This window comes from Tupaia chinensis, unplaced genomic scaffold (assembly GCF_000334495.1).
Source record: "Tupaia chinensis unplaced genomic scaffold, TupChi_1.0 Scaffold148004_1, whole genome shotgun sequence".
Taxonomy (NCBI): Eukaryota; Metazoa; Chordata; class Mammalia; order Scandentia; family Tupaiidae; genus Tupaia; species Tupaia belangeri.
This window is the reverse complement of record NW_006207854.1, coordinates 445,594-466,531: the sequence shown is the minus strand read 5'-3', so window position 1 is coordinate 466,531 and position 20,938 is coordinate 445,594. Positions and strand designations below refer to the sequence as shown.

The following is a 20,938-nucleotide window of genomic DNA, read 5'->3' as shown; positions in this document are numbered from 1 at the left end:
TTTTTTTTTTTTTTGGTACAAGAAATTTTGGCTATAGAATGTGTAGGCTTGCCTGAGAGACAGAAAGTAAGAAATCATCCCCCAGAAGGGAACGCCATGCTGTAATCCCTTCTCCATTTTCCTCTCGGGATCTTAGGCACATAATGCACAAATGCCCAGTGTGAGTTTTGAGCTGCTGAGTCCAGGATTAGAACTGTGGCTGACTATGTAGGAGTCCAGTGACATAACCATTGCGCCATCTCTTGGTCTCATGAAATGACTTTTCTCAGACTGGATGAAGTTTTGTTTTTAGTTCATGTGTCTATCTGTGTTTTTGTATATAGTCACACCCCTGCATAACAATGTTTCAGTCAAGGATAGACTCTTCAGATTATACCATATTGCCTAGGTCTGTAGTAGGTCCTACTGTGTAGGTTTGTGTATGTACACTCTGATGTTTGCACAACATCACTGTCATGAAACTACATGTGACTATTTACTAGAATGGGCAGAGCCCTTTTTAAAAAAAATACTTATTTACTTTTATTTATTATTTTTTAACTTGCTGTAGGACACGTGCTCACCAGAGACAATGAGAAAGAAAGTGAGAAAGCAAGCTGTCATCCAGATTCCAACTGCAGTCAACCTTAAGGGAGTCCAGTACCTTAATGCCATGCCGCCTGCTGGCCCCAGTGGCAGAGCTTTTTTATTTTTTTTTTTAATTTAGAATTATCTAACTTTATTCATTCATTCGTTCATTCATTAAATTTGACCAGAGAGAGACAGAGAAAGAACGAGAGAGAGAGAGAAAGTGAGAAAGCAAGCCACCAGGTTCGGCACTCGAACTGTGGTCAGCCATGTGGGAGTGTCCACCGCCTTACCCACCACGCCACCTGCTGGTCCCCTGGCAGAGCCTTTTTTAATGGCTGTAAGCACTGAAAACGTTGTGTGAATTAAAAGCACAGTCATTGAAGGTGTTTTGTTGCAGCAGTTATCACTTAGTTCTTTGAACACCTGAATTACTGGCCAAAAGCAGCACTTCGTGGTGTATCATCAAATCATTTATTAATATTCTGTCAGCCAACAGTTCTTTTAGGTCCTCTTTTAATTTGGTTGAAGGCCAAGGTTTGGAAATCACCAGACGCAATTCTTTGTTATGTGGTCACTGCAGGGAGACATAGTCTGAGCAAACATTTTTGAATTGCCACTTTGTGGTGCCCGGGGACTTTGGTACTGTGGCACAGTGCACCTTACTAAGATTTAGCATGGCTGGGTAGTTATGCCTTTATCTGAAATGTGAACAATCCTTTTATTTATTCATATAGAATGTGAACACACAAGAGGAGAGAGAGATGAACACCTTGCATGTGGTCTGTCTGGTCACTCCTCGATCCCTTTCCTCCAGTCCTCCAGGTGGTCAGATCTCAGGTATTCATCTTCATGTCCCTTGTGTTTCAGGCTGACCAGGCTGGAGATGAGCTAGTATGAAGGGGGAGTTGGAAACTTGTTCCCCTTAAACTGCCTTTGTGCCCCCTAGAAAATCTTCATGCATTCCCCAGTGAGAAGACTGCTTAGAGCTACCATGGGCGAATATCCAACTTCTCTTAACTTGCATTCCTCACCATTAAAATGGGAGTAAGTCAGGGCCAGCAGGTGGTTTAGTAGTCAAGGCACTGGATGCCCAAGTGGGTGACTTCTGTTAGAGTCCCGGATCTGGTGCTTGAAAATTACACTGGGCAGGGACCAGCAGTCCTGGACCTGGTAGTTTGAAATGAAATGCCAGGCGCGTGTGTTTGTGTCCAAAATCCCAAGTGGAGAATGGAGGAGAAGGGATTGGAGTGTGGCCATCCCCCGGGAGGGTGATTTCTTGCTGTCTCTCTCTCTCTCTCTCTCTCTGTCTCTAGGGCGAATGCTCATGCCTATAACAAAAACCTCTCTAAATAAAGAAAAAGAAAATTATGGGGCCAGCAGGTGACATGGTAGTTAAGGGTGCTGGACTCTCACAGGGCCAACTGTGGATTGAGTCCTGAACCTGGTGGCTTGGTTTCTCACTTTCCTTCTCTCTCTCTCTCTCACTATCCCTCTCTAGTCAAATCAAATAAATAAAGTTAAATGAAATAATTCTTCAAACAAACAAAAGAAAGAAAATTATATCACGCATGTGTGCCCAAAATCCCAGGAGGAGAAGAGACTGCACTGTGGCCATTCCCCTGGGAGGTAGTTTTTCACTTTCTTGCTCACTCTGGCTAGAACATGTGCTCTGGCAAAAATCTATCAATAAATAAGTAAATAAATAAAATGGGAGTAATTCAAAGAACTGCCATCATGGAGTGATCGTGCTGCCAGTTAGATGGAACTAAGTGCTCAAACGTGGTCTCTCTCTACTTTCTGCCTACTAGAAATGGACCCTGAGGCACACTCTGCTCTAGTTTCCTTATTTTTGAGCCCAAGATCTTGTCAGCCCGGGAACGTGGGGATGGTGAGTGGAGTTTTTGTGGTTCTCATAGTAGGCTTTCTGGGACAGATAAGTTCTTATTTTAAAATAGTTAATGTTGGGGCCAGCAGGTGATGTGGTGGTTGAGGCTCTGGACTCCCACATGGCTGACCTCAGTTTGTTTAAGTCCTGGATCTGGTGGCTTGCTTCCTCATCTTCCTTTTCCTTCACTGTCTCTCTCTGGTCAAATTAAAAAATAATAACAAATAGAATTAAATAAATAAATAATTTTTTAAAAAAGAAAAAGGTGGGGGGTGGGTGGAAGAATCACAGTTCTATCCCAAACCATCTAAACCCAAGCCCAGCTCCTAACCATTACACTGAGTTGCCTATCATGTGACCAGAAACAGTGGTTGTTGACTGACAAAAATAATAATAATAATAATAAAATGAACTAATTTTTTAAAAAATGGTTAATGTTGAGTTCTGCTGCCAGCTGGACATTTTGTTGCGTGCTTTCTGAGGGGCTGCTACTCATTAGGCTCTTCTTAGGCCCCTTGGATACAGCAGTGCCCAGACTTGGTGGGGTGAGGCAGACTGCAGTCCGTTAGTTTATAGAATGTGCTGGGCAGTGGTAGTCGGTAAGTGCCATGAAGAAAAGCGAAGCGGTAGGAGAATAGAGGGTGCAGTGGGGATGCTAGTTTATGTATTTAGGGACAGTGTCTCTGATGGGGATAGTTGGACAGAAGGGTGTGAGGCGTGCAGCTCTGAGTGGGAAGAGTTTCTGTGTAAGGAGAACAGCATGTCCGCAGACCTGAGGCGGGGGTGTGCTCAGCAGGGTCAGGGAGCAGCAAGCAGGCCAGTGTCTGCAGGAGATCCCTCTGGGGAGAGTGGTAGGAATGGAACAGCATGGAGGGGATTGAGCCTGCATCTGCCACGAGGCCCTCCCAGACTTGAAGTGAGACGAGCTGTTGGAAGGTTTCGAGCAGGGGCTGACAGGATCTGACTTGAATTTTAAAGGGTCGCACTAGGGCCAGTTCCATGGCACAGTGGTAGTACAGTGCTCAAGAGAAATTCCACATGGTGACCATGGTTCAAATCCCCAGTCTGATCAGCCTGAAAACACCCAGTACACAAACCAGTGCCCAGGAACTGATAGGATGGAGGACTGGAGGAAAAGGATCGTGGTATGACCAGGCCCCGTGAAGGGTGCTCTTGTCTTTCTCTCGTTCTCTCTCTCTCTCACTGTCACATGCATGCTCACATGCTCTATCATGAATATTGTTAAAAAAATGTTTTCTAAAGGGTCATACTTAGCCAGCCAGTGACATGTTTAAGGAGGCTTTCAACCATGCACTTCTAGACCCAGCAGCTTATGAAACACACCGGGTGTATGTGCATGTACGTCCAAAATTGCTAACAGAGGGAGAAGTGAAGGAAAAGGGATCGTGGCATGACCACCTCCAATGGGGGTTGCTTTCTCATTCCCCTCTCTGTATCTCTGTCTCCTGCAAGTGCACCTGCCCTCTGGCATTTCTTTTGTTAAAGGATCATAGTAGCAGGCAACCTTGTTAAGGGAACTAGATTCCTATGTATCCAACTGTGGTTTGAATCCTAGCCCCTGTGTCTTGAGAAACACGCTGGGCATATGTGCATGTATGCCCCAAATCCCAACAGGACGTAGAAATGGAGGAGAAGGGATTGTGGAGTAACCATGCCCCATTGGGGGTGCTTTCTTCCTCCTCCACCAGCTCTGGTAAGTGCAGACACGCTCTGGCAAAGGGGTTGGGGGGTCGTACTAACTGCTGTTAGGAACAGACTGTTAGAGAGCAAAGGGAGCAGCAGGGAAATCACAGGCCACTGCAGTGACCCAGGGGTCGAGGTGCCAGTCGAGTGTCCCCCAGGGGCATCTGGCTGGGTCGTGAAGTGAAGCAAAGCTGGCAGGGGCTGGTGGGTTAGTGGTGAAGGGTGTAAGAGAAACCTGGTGGGCACCGAGGTTTGGGGGCTAAGGTGGAGGTGTCATTTAGGGAAGTAGAGTAGACTGCAACGACTGTGACATGCCACACACAGAGATGGGGAAGACGAGGTGATCGTGACCCATGTCACCTCATTTCATCATGACAAGACCCCAGTGAGTAGTCGTTATTAATCCCATTTTCTGCTCAAGGAAAGAGAAACTGGGCATGCTGAAATCAATTGCCACAGGCTACACAGCTAGTTAAGGGCAGAGCTGAGCTCACCCAAGGTCCAGCTGACTGCAGGGTGTGAGAAGTACTCCCTGAGACCCTTTTTCTGCATAGACACCAGTAGGGTGTCAGTTCCTGGACAGCCCCCCTGCCCGCCCGCACATGAACGCTGCCTGAAGTGATGCTTTGTGCTTGGAGAGGGCTCAGGTCGGCCTGTTCCCTCCCTCCCTTTGGTGTTGGGGGGGGGCCTGGACCGACTGCCAGCACTTCCTCTTGGGGCTCCCTCCAGGTAATTGGCAGCCTGGAGAAGGTAGTGACTTAATAGGCCCAGCGAGGAAGAGAACTTGGACTCGAGGTTTAAACAACCACCTCTCACCAATAATGAAAGATTAGGAGTGGGGAAAACCGTATATAAAAATAGCACTTAGTAGTTAATTGGAAAACAATATATTTTTGCAGCCACTGGTTCCACGAGAAAGTAATTGGGTCCCAAGGCAGTGAATGACTCGTTTTCATGAATGATTATATTGATCATTGGAAGGAAATAGATACATCCCCTTTGGGAAGCAATTCAAAAGAGAGGCGTCCGGCTGGTCAGGCGTGCCTGGTGTGAAATCCTGAGAGGCTGCTGAGGAGGAGGGAAGGAGCTGCAAGCTAATGAGGGAACCAGGTCCTGGCCTGCTGCAGGCACTGGGGGGCACGGGGCCTTTTGGTGGGGAGATGGGAAGCACTGACTTAAGTCTTGAGCCCTCCCAAGGGAAGAGAGTGTCCACTCAAATCTCAGTTTCTTACTCTCATTGGGGGTTCTGTCTGTTGTCCCTTTGTTCCAGGAGCGATTTACTAGCAGCAAGCAGCATGTTCTAAGGCAGAAAAAGGCAGGCAGGGAGAGGGGGTGCTGATTACAGCCTGCCTGTTGCCACCAACAGGAGAATGTGACCCCAAGTATTTCCCCTCCCCTTCCGGCAAGGATAGCTAGGCCCAGTCGTGGCGTCATCTGGTCACTCTGCAAATAGTTAGCAAATACTCCCTCTGCTAACTGTTGAGTGAGCTCTTCGTGTGTACCAGGCATCTCAGAGAAGGACCATTAAGCTCCATTTTAAAAGAAACTAAGTTGAAGAAAAGTAGCACGAGTTACTCATGTGTAAGTAACAGAGCAACCCTGTACAAGATGCCGCATGCTGGGGATGGGGTACAGGCTAGACGGGACTTGTGGCCTCACGGAGCTTGTTATATCTGACATCTGAAAATAGTCACACGGAGGGCCAGCCGTGGCATGGGGGTCAAGGCAGCTAGATCCCACATGGCCAACTGCACGGTTTGAGTCCTAGATCTGGCTGCTTGAAGAACATGCCAGATGCATGTATGTGCCCAAAATCCCAAGAGGAGAATAGACAAGGATTGCAGCATGGCCATCCCTCCTGGGGAGTGCTTTCTCACTTTCCCTCTCTGGCTCTCTCCAGGGAGCACTGGACCTTATGCCAAATTGAAAAACAGTCACGCAGAGAGCCAGACTGTGGTGCAGTGGTGGCACAGCTGGACAGAGTCCTGGTTCCCCATCCTGGCACCTCCCTGGACTAGCAGGGCGTGTGCTGACCTAGGCTGACTGAGATTAGAGTGGTTCTAGGTGTGGCAACCCTAGGTGTGAGTACCTCCCCCTCAAGAAATGAAGAAACTTTGGGACCAGCAGGTGGCATGGTGGTTATGGTGGTTAAGGCGCTGGACTCTCCCACATGGCCAAGCATGGTCGAGTCCCGGACCTGCTGGCTTGCTTTCTCACTTCGTCCCCGGACCTGGTGGCTTGCTTTCTCACTTGGCCTCTCTCTCTCTCTCTCTCTCTCTCTGTGTCTGTCTTCTCTGGTCAAATTAAAATAAGTGCATGAATAAATAAAATTAAAGAAAAAAATTCTTATAAAAAAAATAAACTTTTAAGAGACTGGTCTGGGGCGTGGTGGTTAAAGGTGCTGGATTACCCCATGGCCAACTGCAGTTCGAGTCCCAGACCTGGTGGCTTGCTTTTCCTTTCTCTCTCTCTCTCTCTCTCTCTCTCTGATCAAATTAAAAATAACAACAAATGGAATTAAAGAAATAAATAATTATTTTTTTAAAAAAGTCACACAGGCCCACTGGATCCATATGGGAGGCCAAGATTTGGATCCCAGGTCCATCTGAATGTGCTTGGTGCACGCATAATCATGGCTGGCTGGGTGACCTGGGGGAGCATTGCACCATGGCAAGATCTGTCAAGGGTCTCTCCCTCTCTCTGTTTCTGTATTCCTCCTTCCCTCTCAAGAAATAAAATAAAGTTGCACAAACAAATACACGTACAGGCCCGGCAGGTGGCATGGTGTTAAGGTGCTGGGCTCCCACATAGTGACTGCGATTCAAGTCCTGGACCTGGCAGCTTGCTTTCTTACTTTCCCTCTCTCTGGGTGAGTGCATCTGCCCTACAGCAAATTTAAAAAGAATAGTAATAAATAAAATAATCATTCTTTTAAAAAAAGAAATAAGAAATGTAAGTACAAAGCCTGGTGAATACAAAGGGGGGCAGGTAAATGGAACAGAGGGCCGTTGGGGCCCAAGAGGTAAAGACAGAAAGGCAGTCTGGAGACGCTCAATGGAGAGTCCGCCATTGTGGAGTGTGTAGAATTGGATCCTCACTTCACGAGCCTCAGCGCTCACAGCACAAGGGGTATACAGATACCATCTCACTACCTCAAGTCCTTCCCCTTTCCCTGATACCCTGCTGCCTTTTCACAGCCATGGAGAATAATTGGAGTTCTGCTTTTCCTCCAGTTTGGCTGATGAATCCCCACCTTTGGGATTCGTTCCAGAACCCAGCCTCCATTTTTTCCAGCACTGGGCATTAGCCTCTCTTACTATGGGCCCTCGGTGTCATCCTTCTTCCTGTAGCCATGCCAGCTCTGAATGGATTTCCAGGCCACTGACAGTCATGTCATTCTTTGTTCACCAGGTGGCATTACTGACTGCGCTGTGTGACTCACGGCCTCCCCCTGGAGCTGACACTACCCCTGGCGCCAGAAGGGCAGCCCCCTCCTGCACAGGTGTGGAGACTGAGGCTCAGAGAGGGAAGGCATTCGGGGCTCAGCCATTTCTCACTGATGGAGCAGTTACCACCCTGGGCCAGGCTGGCAAGGTGGCTTCCTACAGTCACAGGGTAGTTTTAACTTCCAGGCCACATTGTAGCCAGAGGTTCGGGGCCTAGCTGATGCTGATTCAGTGGGCTGGCATGGAGCCTGGGTTTCTGAACCTTTTTACAAGTTTCGTAGGGGATTCAGATCCTGGCCAGGGTTAGGGGTTGCTAGGAGGAGCCTGCTGCATCTTTGGAAGTGGCAGTGGAAGGAGGGAAACTGGAGTGGGTTCTAGAGAAGGATGACTGGAGCCAGAGTAGGAGGAGGATCATGAATGCAGGTCCTCAAAGGTGACCACGTGTGCCTGGGGGGAGCTGCCCGACAGGTCTGGGTGGGACTTGGAGGGGCCTTGGAAGCTAAGCCTCCGTCTCCTCCTCACGGACAGCCCTGTGAGTGAGAAGGCACGTTCACACCTGGGCCAGGGCCAGCACGACCAGACTTCCTGCTCACCGGTCGACTGCAGTTGTCGGCGATTTCATTTGTTTCTGTCTCCAGTTTTCCTGAGGGGCAGGACCTCTGCTTTCTTTTGGTTGCCCAAGAGGTCCCGGGCACCATCGCTACAAAGCTCAGAGGAGGTCAGTCAACAGTGAGTGAGAGAGTAAGTTCCGGAATGAGTTACCGAGAGACAACGCTGGACAGCAACAGCTGGTATTTGTCCAGTCACTTTAAGCTCGAGGCCCAGAGCCTCCCCGGGCATGTGCTCTTCTATCCCCTTGGCCTTCCTGACAGAGGCCAGGCAGCTGTTGGTCTGTTTCCACAGATGGCCTTCCGAGGCACTGAGAGGGGAAGATGTGCATGCAGTTAGCCTGTGAGCCTGGATTTTACATCTCGGCCCTGGTCCCTGTCCACAGCCCCCGCTTCTATCCCGCAGAAAACAATATGATAATCGCATCATTTCTCTTTGGTCCTGAACTGGTTTGCCTACAGAGAGACTCCCCTTCCTTATTTTGTCTTATTAGCCTAAGCATATGTTAATTTTTTATTCCCTGAGAACATTAAAGGCAGAGCTCTGGCTTAGAGTCCAGAATTGCATCCGGGATCTGCTAATAACCGACCTGGGCAAGACCCTGCCCCTCCCTGGTCCTCAATTTCCGACACCTAAATGAGGAGTTGGACTCTATTCCAAGTCCTGTTCCATGTCATAACTGTGCAGGCAGCTCCGTCACAGGAGCTTCTGATTCAGACTCTCAGGAGGTGTCTGGGCATCCGTGTCCAAGGGATTGAGGTCTGCTCAGCCAGGTGGCCTTCCAGGGCCCGTCAGCTGAACTTGGCAAAGTTGGGTGACCAGGTGACAACAGCTCGCCTTCGATGAGAAGTCAGAGCGCTGTGGGAAACTGGTCCTTGTCCTTCCACGAGGTGTGGCCTGTTTTCAAGTCCCCTGTTCTGCCCAATTGTTCATCTGCAGAAGAGAAGCAGACTCTTTGCTTCAGGGACAACAGTAGAGAGTTGGGATTAATAACGCTGCTGCTGGGGCCTGCGCTGGGGCCTAGTGGCCAACAAGCACACGAGCCGTCTCAATGAGGTAGAGTAAAATAAAATAACGCTGCTGCTGGGTGTTCTAGTTCAAGGCTTCAGCTAAGAAGCCCGACTTTTTTTTTTTTTTAATTTTTACAACCGAACTGCCCTTAACTCCTCTTTGTGTAACTTGGCTACAGACCACCCAGGGATGACTCTAATCTCAGAGAGACTGAAGAGAAAGGATGTTTATATTTATTTTTATTGCTAGCAGGTGTATTTACTCACGGGGAGCAAGGGGAAAGCACTCCCCAGTGGGGCAAGGTCACGCCACAATCTTTCTTTTTTCTTCCATTTCTTTATCCTCTTAGGATGTTGGGCATGCATGCACCTGTGCATGGGTTTTTTTGTTGTTGTTGTTCTTTCTTTCTTTTTGAGAGGTTTTTGCTATAGGGCGCATGTGCTCGCCAGAAAGAGAGAAACAGAGCGATAGAAAGTGAGAAATCACCCCCAGGGGGGACGGCCACACCACAATCCCTTCTCCTCCATTCTCCTCTCAGGATCTTGGGCATTCACACACACACGTGCCCGGCGTGAGTTTAAGCCACCGGGTCTGGGATGCGAACCGCAGTTGACTACATGGGAGTCCAGCAACATAACCATTACACTAATTGCTGGTCTCACCTGGAGTGTTTTTCAAGCTGCCAGGATCAGGATTTGAACCCTGGTTGGCTGTGTGGGATCTGGCTCCCTTTAACCACTAGGCCACAGGGCTAGTCTCACAAAGATTTTTAAGCAGTTGGATAATTTAGTTAGGCCTCTGCACTGGGATGACAATCTACTGGTAGATGTTTTCCCCTCTCCGCCATGGCTTCCCTGGATGAGTGGCTGCTGTGGCCGATTTAATTTTTTTTTTTTTTAGAGGTTTTGCCTTAGGGTCTCTGCGCGTGCTGGAGAGAAAGAAGGAGACAGAGACAATGAGGGAAAGTGAGAAATCACCCCCCAGGGGGGATGGTCACAGCATACTTGCTTTTCCATTTCTCCCCCTAGGATCTTGGGCACACACACACACATGTGCCTGGCACTAGGTCTGGGACTCAAACTCTGTCAGCCATGTGGGAGTCCAGCAGTGTAACTGTTATACCATCTGCTGGTCTCGCCGAGGCTGATTTAAACTTTAAGTTGGTCCCCCGCCACCCCAAGCTTCGCACCCACTCAGCCCACATCCAAGCACAGGTCTGTCACTTGGTATGGCCTTGGGGGAGGCGAACACATTTCAGTATAAGCCCGAGCAAAGTGTAATTAGGACAGGAAATCTGCTGTTCCACAAAAACCAACAGGTCCTGTGACAGCTTTCAAAGTCCTGGGAAGTGATTCGATGCTGAGAGTAGGGTGGGAGAGACCTGGCCTTCTCTTTAATTGCTTCCAGCCTGGAAACAAAGTCCAAAATATGGCAAACCCATTTACTTCAGAAAATGCAACATGACTTTTTACACAGTCTGTGTGTGACAGTCTGAGGTTGCAGGAATGAGGCCATGACTTCAAGGAAGTCACGTTCCCTTCCTGTGCCTTGCAGTGTAGCCTTAGCCCCTACCCTGCAGTCCTCATCTCTGCCCTCACGTCCTTACTGGGCATTCACCACTTCTCAGACAGTGTACCAGAGACTTCTGTGCTTTTTCTCAGCTCACGTCCTGTTAACCCCATTTCATGGACAAGAGAACAGGTCCAGAGAGGTGAGCAGGTTCGAGGGTTGCACAGCATGTAAGCGGAGGAGCTGGTTTCATAAAGGTCCATGCTCCTAATCTTTGTGTTGTGCCATTACTGCTCAGTCTGAGGGAGCTGCAAACCACAACACTGGGCCCCAAGGTACCACTGCCACCCCCACCTCGCCAGACTGGCGACCTTTCCTTCACATTCCTCCGCAAGATCTGTACTTCTTTTTCTTTCTTTCTTCCCTTCCTTCTTTCTTTATGTTTTTTGAGATCTTTACTATAGGCACATGCACTTGCTGGAAAGACAGAAAGTGAGAAATCACCCCTCGGGAGGATGGCCATGCTGCAGTCCCTTCTCCAGTCTCCTCTTGGGATTTTGGGCATGCATGTACACCTGCTCAGTGAGAGTTTCAAGCCACCAGCCCAGGATTCAAACCGTAGTCGGCCAAGTGGGAGGTTAGCACATTAACCACTATGCCACCTCCTGGCCCAGATCTGTACTTCTCTAAACCTCAGGTATAGTGGCCTCCAAGCCACTCCTTGCTGCAGAGCTCCCCATCGGAGCCATTTGGTTGAAGAGGAGGGACTGTTCAGCCCAGTGGAGACTAACACCTGGCCAACATGGTGCTGGTGTTCAAGGTGGGGCAGCCATGGGACCTTTTGTGGGAGGGGGCTTTCGTGTGGTTTCTCCTGCTTGGCTGGCTGCACACTGGCCATTTCTCCCGAGGGACCTTGTGGGGTTTGCCACAAAGGGACAGGTGTCATCTTCCTACAGGAAGTCTGCCGTCTCCTCCAGAAAGCTCTCTGCCTTACTCAGCATCTAGATTGCTGAACTTGCACTGTGCTAGTTCGCCGCCTTTATGAGGGTTTTTAAAAGAACACTGGAGGGTTTCTCCAGATGGCCACAGAGCTCCCCAGCCACAGAGCTTGACTCTGGCCAGCCGGCCAGCCATGTCTCCCTCCCTTTCATCACCCACTCCTCCATTCAGGCCCAGCGCTGACCAGGCCTGCTCGCTCTGAGAGGCTCTCCTGCTGGCTTCCCTCTGGAGGACCTTCCCCATCAACCAGCCCCACTCTGCAGTGATTCTCGGCTCTTGGCTCCGTAGTCTCCCTGACCCCCTTTCCTGGGAAGATGTTCCTGGTGGGCCTGACAGGGGGCATCGCCTCAGGCAAGAGCTCAGTGCTCCAGGTGTTGCAGCAGCTGGGCTGTGCAGTGGTTGATGTGGACGTCATTGCCCGGCATGGTGAGTCGGAGGCGGGGTCTGGGCGGTCGGACACAGCAGCCCCCTGTGCGACCTTGGTTTTCTCATCATGTGTTCCCTTTTCACATATCCCTTCCAAGGCCGTCCTGTCGTCCTGGCCTGGTTTCCTGTCTGCCCCATGCTTGCCCTCTCTGCCCAGCTTAGTTCTCTCTCGTTGGAAGCCTCACTCCTTCTCCTCGACCCTCTACCCAGAGGGGTTCCATGCGCTCCACTCTTTTCCCTAGCTGCTTTCCCTAGCCTCATTTTTGCTGTAACTGGAAGAAATCCTCTGAGCTCCCCCATCATTTTGCCCCTGGTCACTGGAGGGTCCTTTACTGGCCTGGAGGCCCCAGTACGTGACCTGGCCTTCTCTTCGTGTCACAGTCGTCCAGCCAGGCTACCCTGCCCACCGGCGCATCGTGGAGGCCTTCGGCACCGAGGTCTTGCTGGAGAATGGTGACATCAATCGGAAGGTCCTTGGGGATCTGATTTTTAACAACCCTGACCGGCGACACCTGCTCAACACCATCACCCACCCTGAGATCCGCAAGGAAATGATGAAGGAGACCTTCAAATACTTCCTCCAGGGTAAGAACCCGGGCTGGGGACAGGGAAGTGGGCTAGGCCTCTCCTTCCAGAGCCAGGGCCCTTCTCTGAAAAAAGTGGCCAGGGAAGGGGAACTGTTCTCCAGGCTGGTGAGTTCACTCTACTGCTTGGTGCTCATGGCTGGTACAGAGCCCCGTGCCAGCCCCTGAGGAAAGGTACATGCCCCTCAGTGCTCCTCCACGCTCAAGGAGGCCGACAATTCAGTGAGAAGGAAACAAGGCTTTTATGTCTGAGCCCCAGGAAGTTGATAGTTCTAGTAGGGATGAGAGTGATAATAGCTGGTAAATAATGGAGTCATAGGCCTGAGTTCAAATCCTGACCCTGAGTGTTTGAGCTGTGTGACTTTGACAAGTGATCTAGCCCTGAGCCCGTTACTTCATGTACACAGCGGGGATAAAATGCCAGTCACAGGAAGCTGCTGGGAGGATTGAGAGTCCACACCAAGCCGGTTTATAGGCTGAAAGTCAGAGAGGGAACAAGGTGGCCAGCGCGCTGGGGAGGGCTTGTAGGTGGAAGACAGTCCTCCGGGGCCTGGGCTCCGTGGAGTCAGCCCAGCAGGTGCAGAGGCCCCAAGCAATGTGCCAAGAAAGCAGGGGAGTCTGAAAGCAGGTTCTGTGGCCAGCCGGTCAGGATCCTTCTCCCAAGCCCCGTTCTTCAGGACGGCGTTGGGCGGGGTACTGACACCTGCTGTCCAGAAGGAGGGCTAGTTACCAGGAGAAATGGGAGGGCAGGGAACTGTGGCTGGGAATCAGGTGAGAGGCCTTGGGTGAGAGGCAAGATCTGACTGTTTGACCCTCACTGCAGTCACGATGCCAAGACTTCCCTTCCAGGAGGGTCTGGGGGAGCCTTCTGGGTTTGCTTCACACATTTATACATGAGTGACTTGACCAAGCCCCTTATTCTGTCATGTCCTAGGTTCTCGTGTACAGAGTAGGGAACTTCTATACCCTAGCCCTCTGTCCAAAACCTCCCTCCAGAAGAAGAGGAAACTTGATAGACATCCGTGATATAGACCCCTCTCCCTGCCAGCTCTGGCCAGGGCACCCTCCCTGTCTACACCTGACTGTAGGCCTCCCTCCTTCCGCCTCCCGCCAGTCTCTGGACTCTTCTGCCTTTGTCCTGCTTCTGTGTCTGTGCCAGTCCCGTCCCTCCCCCCTCCCCCCACCGCCAAGCCTTCTGCCTTTCATCCTGCCCTTTTGCATTCGCTCCCAGGCCCTCAGGGCTGGTACAGAGCCCCGTGCCAGCCCCTGAGGAAAGGTACATGCCCCTCAGTGCTCCTCCACGCTCAAGGAGGCCGACAATTCAGTGAGAAGGAAACAAGGCTTTTATGTCTGAGCCCCAGGAAGTTGATAGTTCTAGTAGGGATGAGAGTGATAATAGCTGGTAAATAATGGAGTCATAGGCCTGAGTTCAAATCCTGACCCTGAGTGTTTGAGCTGTGTGACTTTGACAAGTGATCTAGCCCTGAGCCCGTTACTTCATGTACACAGCGGGGATAAAATGCCAGTCACAGGAAGCTGCTGGGAGGATTGAGAGTCCACACCAAGCCGGTTTATAGGCTGAAAGTCAGAGAGGGAACAAGGTGGCCAGCGCGCTGGGGAGGGCTTGTAGGTGGAAGACAGTCCTCCGGGGCCTGGGCTCCGTGGAGTCAGCCCAGCAGGTGCAGAGGCCCCAAGCAATGTGCCAAGAAAGCAGGGGAGTCTGAAAGCAGGTTCTGTGGCCAGCCGGTCAGGATCCTTCTCCCAAGCCCCGTTCTTCAGGACGGCGTTGGGCGGGGTACTGACACCTGCTGTCCAGAAGGAGGGCTAGTTACCAGGAGAAATGGGAGGGCAGGGAACTGTGGCTGGGAATCAGGTGAGAGGCCTTGGGTGAGAGGCAAGATCTGACTGTTTGACCCTCACTGCAGTCACGATGCCAAGACTTCCCTTCCAGGAGGGTCTGGGGGAGCCTTCTGGGTTTGCTTCACACATTTATACATGAGTGACTTGACCAAGCCCCTTATTCTGTCATGTCCTAGGTTCTCGTGTACAGAGTAGGGAACTTCTATACCCTAGCCCTCTGTCCAAAACCTCCCTCCAGAAGAAGAGGAAACTTGATAGACATCCGTGATATAGACCTTCCCTCTCCCTGCCAGCTCTGGCCAGGGCACCCTCCCTGTCTACACCTGACTGTAGGCCTCCCTCCTTCCGCCTCCCGCCAGTCTCTGGACTCTTCTGCCTTTGTCCTGCTTCTGTGTCTGTGCCAGTCCCGTCCCTCCACCCTACCCCCACTGCCAAGCCTTCTGCCTTTCATCCTGCCCTTTTGCATTCGCTCCCAGGCCAGTCACGAGTGTACCGGCAGCGGCTCTCCCCGTCTGAAATTAAGCATCGGATAATGTCACCCGTTCCAGAGCTCTCCCACTGTGTCATCCACCCAGCCTCCCGCCTCCCCAGCCACCACCACTTAAATAAAAGCCAGAAAGCGCTTTTCAGCTCGATAAGGTGAAAAATGGGGACGACAGCTGTGGCTTCCACAGTCCCAGTTTTTCCCTGATGAGTGTAACAAATACAACTGTCAAAGTTGGTATAATCAAACGTCAGATAAGATCACCAGCTGTTGGGGAGGTCTCTGTGTAGGCAGACGGATGTCTTAATAGAGTCAGGGTAGTTTGCAGAGCTTATCAAGCAGGAGGGATGTGACAGCTGATAGCCCTTTGCCGGTGAACCGAAGAGCTGGCCACGAGTTCCCAAGAGGGCCGAGGAGAAAGGACAAGGAGGGGAGGAGGGGAGAGGAAGCGATAGGAGCCGAGCAGGAAAGGGAGATAAGCGGCCCAGAGAGGATCTGGTCTTGGCTCCTGCTCCGTGTTGGGGGGCGCGTGGGAGCCTGCACTGCTGGCCTCCCTGTCCGAGCACAGCAGCAATAGTGGCATCCTTTAGGGACGCGTAGAGCACCGGCTGAGGGGTGCTGAGTGCTCTCCATGCATTCCGAGCATTTTCATCTTCACCGTCGTCCTTTAAAGAGGTGTTCTTTTTCCTCATTTACACAGATGAAGTTTGTTGAGGGGCCCAAAGTCACATGGTGGGCTACAAATCAAGGTGTGTGAGCAGGGCTCACTCTTTACCCCTCGTCCCACTGCAGGTTCCTCTGCTTCCTGGGGGGACAGGAAACCCAGCCTCTAGGTTGTCATCCCCATTCCCTGCATCACCTTCAAAGCTGGTTTCCATGGGAACCAGCAGTTAGCATAATGGCTATGTCACTGGATTCCCACGTAGTCCACCGCGGTTCGTGTCCCGGACCCGGTGGCTTAAAACTGACGCCGGGCGCGTGTGCGTGCGTGCCCAAGATCCCGAGAGGAGAATGGAGGAGAAGGGATTGCGGCGTGACCATCCCCCCTGGGGGGTGATTTCTCGCTTTCTGTCTCTATGTCTCTCTCTGTCTGTCTGGCGAGCGCACACGCCCTACAGTGAAAATCTCTCAAAAAAAAAAAAAAAAAAGCTGGTTTCCATAACACCCCTGGAACGTGATGTGTTTTGGAAGCAGACACCATCCAGGCCAGGGGTCTTACCCTTTGTTCCCCTGGAGCCCTCCCAGCCCCGTATACACACAAGGGTCACGTGTAAAGAGAAGTGGGTGCGTGTAGCCCTTGGCAGAGTGGGAGGACCAGCAGTGCCATTTCCCCCATTGGAGTGAGTTACGTATTGTCAACCCCGGTGCCTCCAGACCTAGGTCTTTCCGTCTCTGGCTGGGGGTCTGCCCCTCACGCGAGAGCGGCTCTTTCCTTTTGGGGCCGCCACTGCCACCCCTATGAGCGCCTTATGAAGAGTGGGGAGAGAGGGCCACTGGGGACTCTTCTCAGCAGGGGGCCAGGCCTGCACCTGGCTCTTGAGGGTGATCTTACCCCCTTTTTTTTAACCCTGAGTGTATGAAGCAGGGCAGAAAGGGCTTGGGTCCCTGAAAACTCTCCTCAGTCTCCCCAGCTCTGGCTAAGTCATTTCCCTGCTCGGAAATAACAGGTCTTTGAGTTCAAGATCAAGGAAAGGGACCAGCAAATGGTATAATGGTTATCAGCAGACTCCCCACATAGTCGACTGTGGTTCAAGTCCCAGACCTGGTGGCTTAAAACATTCCGGGCACCCAGCATGTGTGTGCACACCCAAAATCCCAAGAGGAGACTGGAGAAGGGATTGCATTGTGGCCATCCCCCCGGGAGTGATTTCTCACTTTCGATCTCTCTGTCTCTGTCGCTTTGATGAGCACATGTGCCCTATAGCAAAAAATAGCTCTTAAAAAAAAAATAAAGATCAAGGGAAACCAAGCCTCGTGCACTTGCCCTGCCCACCTCGCCAGCCTCACCTCACTGAACTGGAATCTCCCCTTCAGCCCACACAGAACCTGTCTATTCCAAGGGCTTTGCTCGTGTTCATTCCTGACATCCCCCCACACCTTCTCATATTCATTTTTCTTCTCTTCAATTCCAGAGGGTGCAAGACAGAGAAAGTGCCCCCACAGTGGGACTCAGTCATGCCACAATCCCCTTTTTTCCATTTCTTCCTGCACGCACAACCCCAAGCACGCACATATTCACCAGGCCCTGCGACTATAGCCAGGACGGCATCAAAGTCCCCTAGCACAGCCTTCTGGCAGGACTTTGCACACCGGAGGTTTTTCAAACTTCTGAGACCAGAATTTGAACTGTGGTCAGCCATATGGAATCCGAGTCCCTCCACACAGCGCTTATCCACTGTGCTACAGGCCAGCCCCTTCCATTTCAAGTACCAGAAGTCCTACTTCCTTGTCAAGGCCAGTGTAAATGCCAGCCCTTCTACAAGGTCTTCCCTGATCAGCCAGCCAGAAATGATTTTCTGCATCATTCTCTTCTGAATGGGATTGGAACTGGCTAGTACTCAGGGTATGTCTGTCCTTGGGAGGCCTTTCCCTCTGCTGGAGCATTCAAGATGATAGGGGGCAGTGGTTTCATCTCTCTTCCCTTCCCCAGCATGAAATCATTCCTCAGGGTGTGCTTGCAGAATCGAACGTGGGGGTTTTCTGACCTCTCTCCAGGATACCGCTATGTGGTTCTGGACATCCCCCTGCTGTTTGAGACCAAGAAGCTGCTCAAGTACATGAAGCACACCGTGGTGGTGTACTGGTGAGTACAGCACGTCTGGGCCCAACAAGCTGGAGAGGAGCACCCCGGGGTTGGGCACACATCACTTTGCCCTTCTGCCATGGGGCGGCCAGGAGGCATGGTGGGTTTGGGGCCCCGTGCCCAGAGTCCACAGAAACTAGCCCCTGCCTGACCCAGACACACCTGGGGTAGGTGTGGAAAGTGATGGCCCCCAGGCTTCTCTAGTGCTTGGGAAGGGCTCCCCCTGCTGGCTGCTGGAGGCACTTCACCCCAGACTCCAGCTCTTGCTACCATGTTACTTATCATTCACTGGCTCCCTTCTTCCTACCATAGCACATCTCAACTTCTAAACAACTCCCACGTTTACCACTTCACTCAGTTTACCTTTTACGGTAGGTGATTGCAGCAGGGCTTGCTATTTCTGAGTTACTGAAGATAAAAGTGAAGGAGGAAGTTACAGAATTTGTCCAGGGTCAGCTATTGGCAACACCTATGAACAAAAAGTCGCATGGAGGGGACCATCGGAGCCCAGTTAAAGATAGCTTTGTTCTCAGAAACCCCCAGGACATGAAGCAAATCAGAATTCAGGTTTGGCAGACAGAGAAGGATCAGACTGTCGAGAGAAATGAGTCACAGCCCCAGCGGGTGAGAGAGTAGGTGAGGCTGCAGGGTGCCTATGCCTCCCAGAAACTTCCTGGATGCCGCCCACAGGTACAGCAGACACATAGGTGGGCATTTGACTGTGTAGGTATTTTGGGCATAGGGTGGCTCTCAAGAGATTAATGTGTGGGAAGCTCCTAGCACCCTGGAGGTGGCATCTACCTGAAATGCTCATGTCCTTAGCATCACACTGCTCTTTCCCCAGCTCCACAGGGGACTGTCATTTAAAGCCCAGCCTAGGAGCTGGAAGGTAGCATGGTGGTTAAGGGTGCTGGACTCCCACATGGCCGACTACAGTTGGAGTCCCAAACCTGGCGTATTGCTTTCTCACTTTCCCTCTCTCTCTCTTGTCTCTCTCAGGTCAAATTTAAATAGATGAGTAAGTAAGTAAAAGTTAAATAAAATAATTCTTAGAAAAAAATTTAAGCCCAGTTTGAACCCCTTGAGCCTAATGTGGGGACTTGGGCATCTCTCAGTTCCCTCACTGGGTTGTGTATCCCCATGTGAACCTCTTTGTGCCCTGTTGCAAAAGACCTACCAGCTGAGGCTGAAAAAACCTATGAGGATCTGGAATTAGCCTTTCCTTAGTGATAAAGTTGGAATTTCATTTGTAGAGGTTTTTTAAGAGGCCTCGTCTCTGTAGTGCAGGCAGGAATGTTCCAAACTGCAGTGCTGGAAACCACATGGTTTTCATGAGTTCGGAGTCACATTGTGACCGTAAGTGCAAGCAGCCCCTGCCATCTTTCACCTGTGTCCTAAAAGTCTAAGATGCTTTTTTTTTTTTTTTTTTTTTTTAAGTTTTACTAACTATGAGTTTGGATCCCTGATCAGCCCAAAACACATTGGGCAGATGTGTGCCCAAGATGCTGCTGTGCTGGGGATCTGGGGGAAGGGGATCACAGTGTGATCAGACCCTGTTGAGGGTGCCTCTCTCTGTCATGCACACACTATCATAAATAAATAAAATTTTTAAAAACAACCTTCTGGCTTCTTCTTCTCTGTCTTTCTATTAATGATAGAGAACCTTCCATGGGTTTGTCAAACTGCAGTTCCCTTCCTCCAGTCCTCTAGCCCATTGGGTCTTGGGTACATATAAGTGCCCAGCTTGTTTCAGGCTGACTGGACCAGGGCCAAGGGCTTGAACCACAGTCAACACATGGAAACTGACTTCTCCTGGAAGAAGAAGTGCATTTTCACTGCGCCGCAGAATCGGCCAAATGAAACTTTTAAAAAGGGGAACCAGCAGGTGATTAAAGCACTGGATACTCCCACATGGCCGACCACGGTTCGAGTCCTGGATTTGGTGGCTGGCTTTTTCACTTTCCCTTTCTCTCTGGTCAAATGAAAATAAAATGAATGAATCAACAATAACAACCACAAAAAAAACTTTAAAAAAGGATCTCAGACCAGGCCGACAGGTGGTTGAGGCGCTGGACTCCCACATGGCTGACTGGTTCAAGTCCCAGATCTGGAGGCTTGCTTTCTCATTCACTTTCCCCTTCTCTTGTTCTCTCTATCTCTTTGGTCAAATTAAATAATAATAATAACAAATAAAATTAAATAATTCTTTTAAATTCTTAAAAAAAAAAAAAAAAGATCACAGACCATGACACATAGGTGAGAAATGGCAGGGCTGACTGCACCTGCAGTCGCAAGATGACTCCGTGCCTCCTCTGGCCACCCTCCTTTTCTTGTACTTCCCCTCGAAGCTGGTGCTGAGAGCAGAGATAGCCGTAGTTTCTGGTGGGTACGTAGGGCTCCATTGGTCCTGCCTACCCTCCCGGAGCTCTTCGACCCCACTGTCGGCATATGTGGGGGGGTGTACGACTCTTTAAGGGATGCCAGAGATAAGATTACGTGATTTTTTGCTTTTCATCAGAGATCTACAATTTACCTGGTAAACGACGCCCTGTACATTTGAAATACTGTCATATAGAGTCATGTCTCAGAGTGACTATGCCAAAACACGAACGTTCCTGTTTGAGGAATTTGCCAGTTGTGGAATAAGCATAGGGTAAGAGTCCCATGATCACAAAGGTCATCGAGCCTGAATCTAACGTAACGGGACCAGTTCTCAGCCCCAGGAAGGGCTGTCCGGAGGGGCCACCTTTATATCCCAGGGGACGCTCTGGTCTGGCCATTGGGAGGCTCTGACTCCCGGGCAGTCCCAAGCCATCGCCATTCTCTCACTTGGTATCCCTGACAGAGACTGGATTTAGTCCTGGGTCTCAGCCAGGCAGGACTTGGTCCTGTGTCCTTGACAGTACGCTGTCTCCCCTAGCAGGAAATCTGTGTGGCTCGTGGAGTTCATTTTCCTGGAGGGCGGCCTTGCTTGTGTATGGCCTTGCTCGCTCTGCTTCCCAGGGACCCTAAGAAGGACCAAGTGTACTGATCCAGTCCTCCCTTTAT

At 50.7% G+C, this 20,938-nt stretch overlaps 1 protein-coding gene across 20 annotated transcripts in view; it reads left to right on the top strand.

The window, feature by feature from the left end:
• Positions 1–20,938, top strand: part of DCAKD (dephospho-CoA kinase domain containing) — a 40,136-nt gene that overhangs the window by 16,855 nt on the left and 2,343 nt on the right. For 6 of the 20 annotated variants that reach the window (XM_027768874.1, XM_027768882.1, XM_027768878.1 and 3 more), the window contains 5 exons: positions 2,379–2,458; positions 11,432–11,554; positions 11,905–12,159; positions 12,541–12,744; positions 17,803–17,890. In XM_027768874.1, the coding sequence (XP_027624675.1) occupies positions 12,048–12,159; positions 12,541–12,744; positions 17,803–17,890 (404 nt within the window). In that variant the 5' untranslated portion in view covers positions 2,379–2,458; positions 11,432–11,554; positions 11,905–12,047. Of the gene's footprint in view, positions 1–1,304; positions 1,408–2,378; positions 2,459–11,431; positions 11,555–11,904; positions 12,160–12,540; positions 12,745–17,802; positions 17,891–18,202; positions 18,262–20,408; positions 20,544–20,938 lie in introns of all 20 variants that reach the window. The other 14 variants (XM_006170014.3, XM_006170008.3, XM_027768885.1 and 11 more) reach the window with 6 other exon arrangements.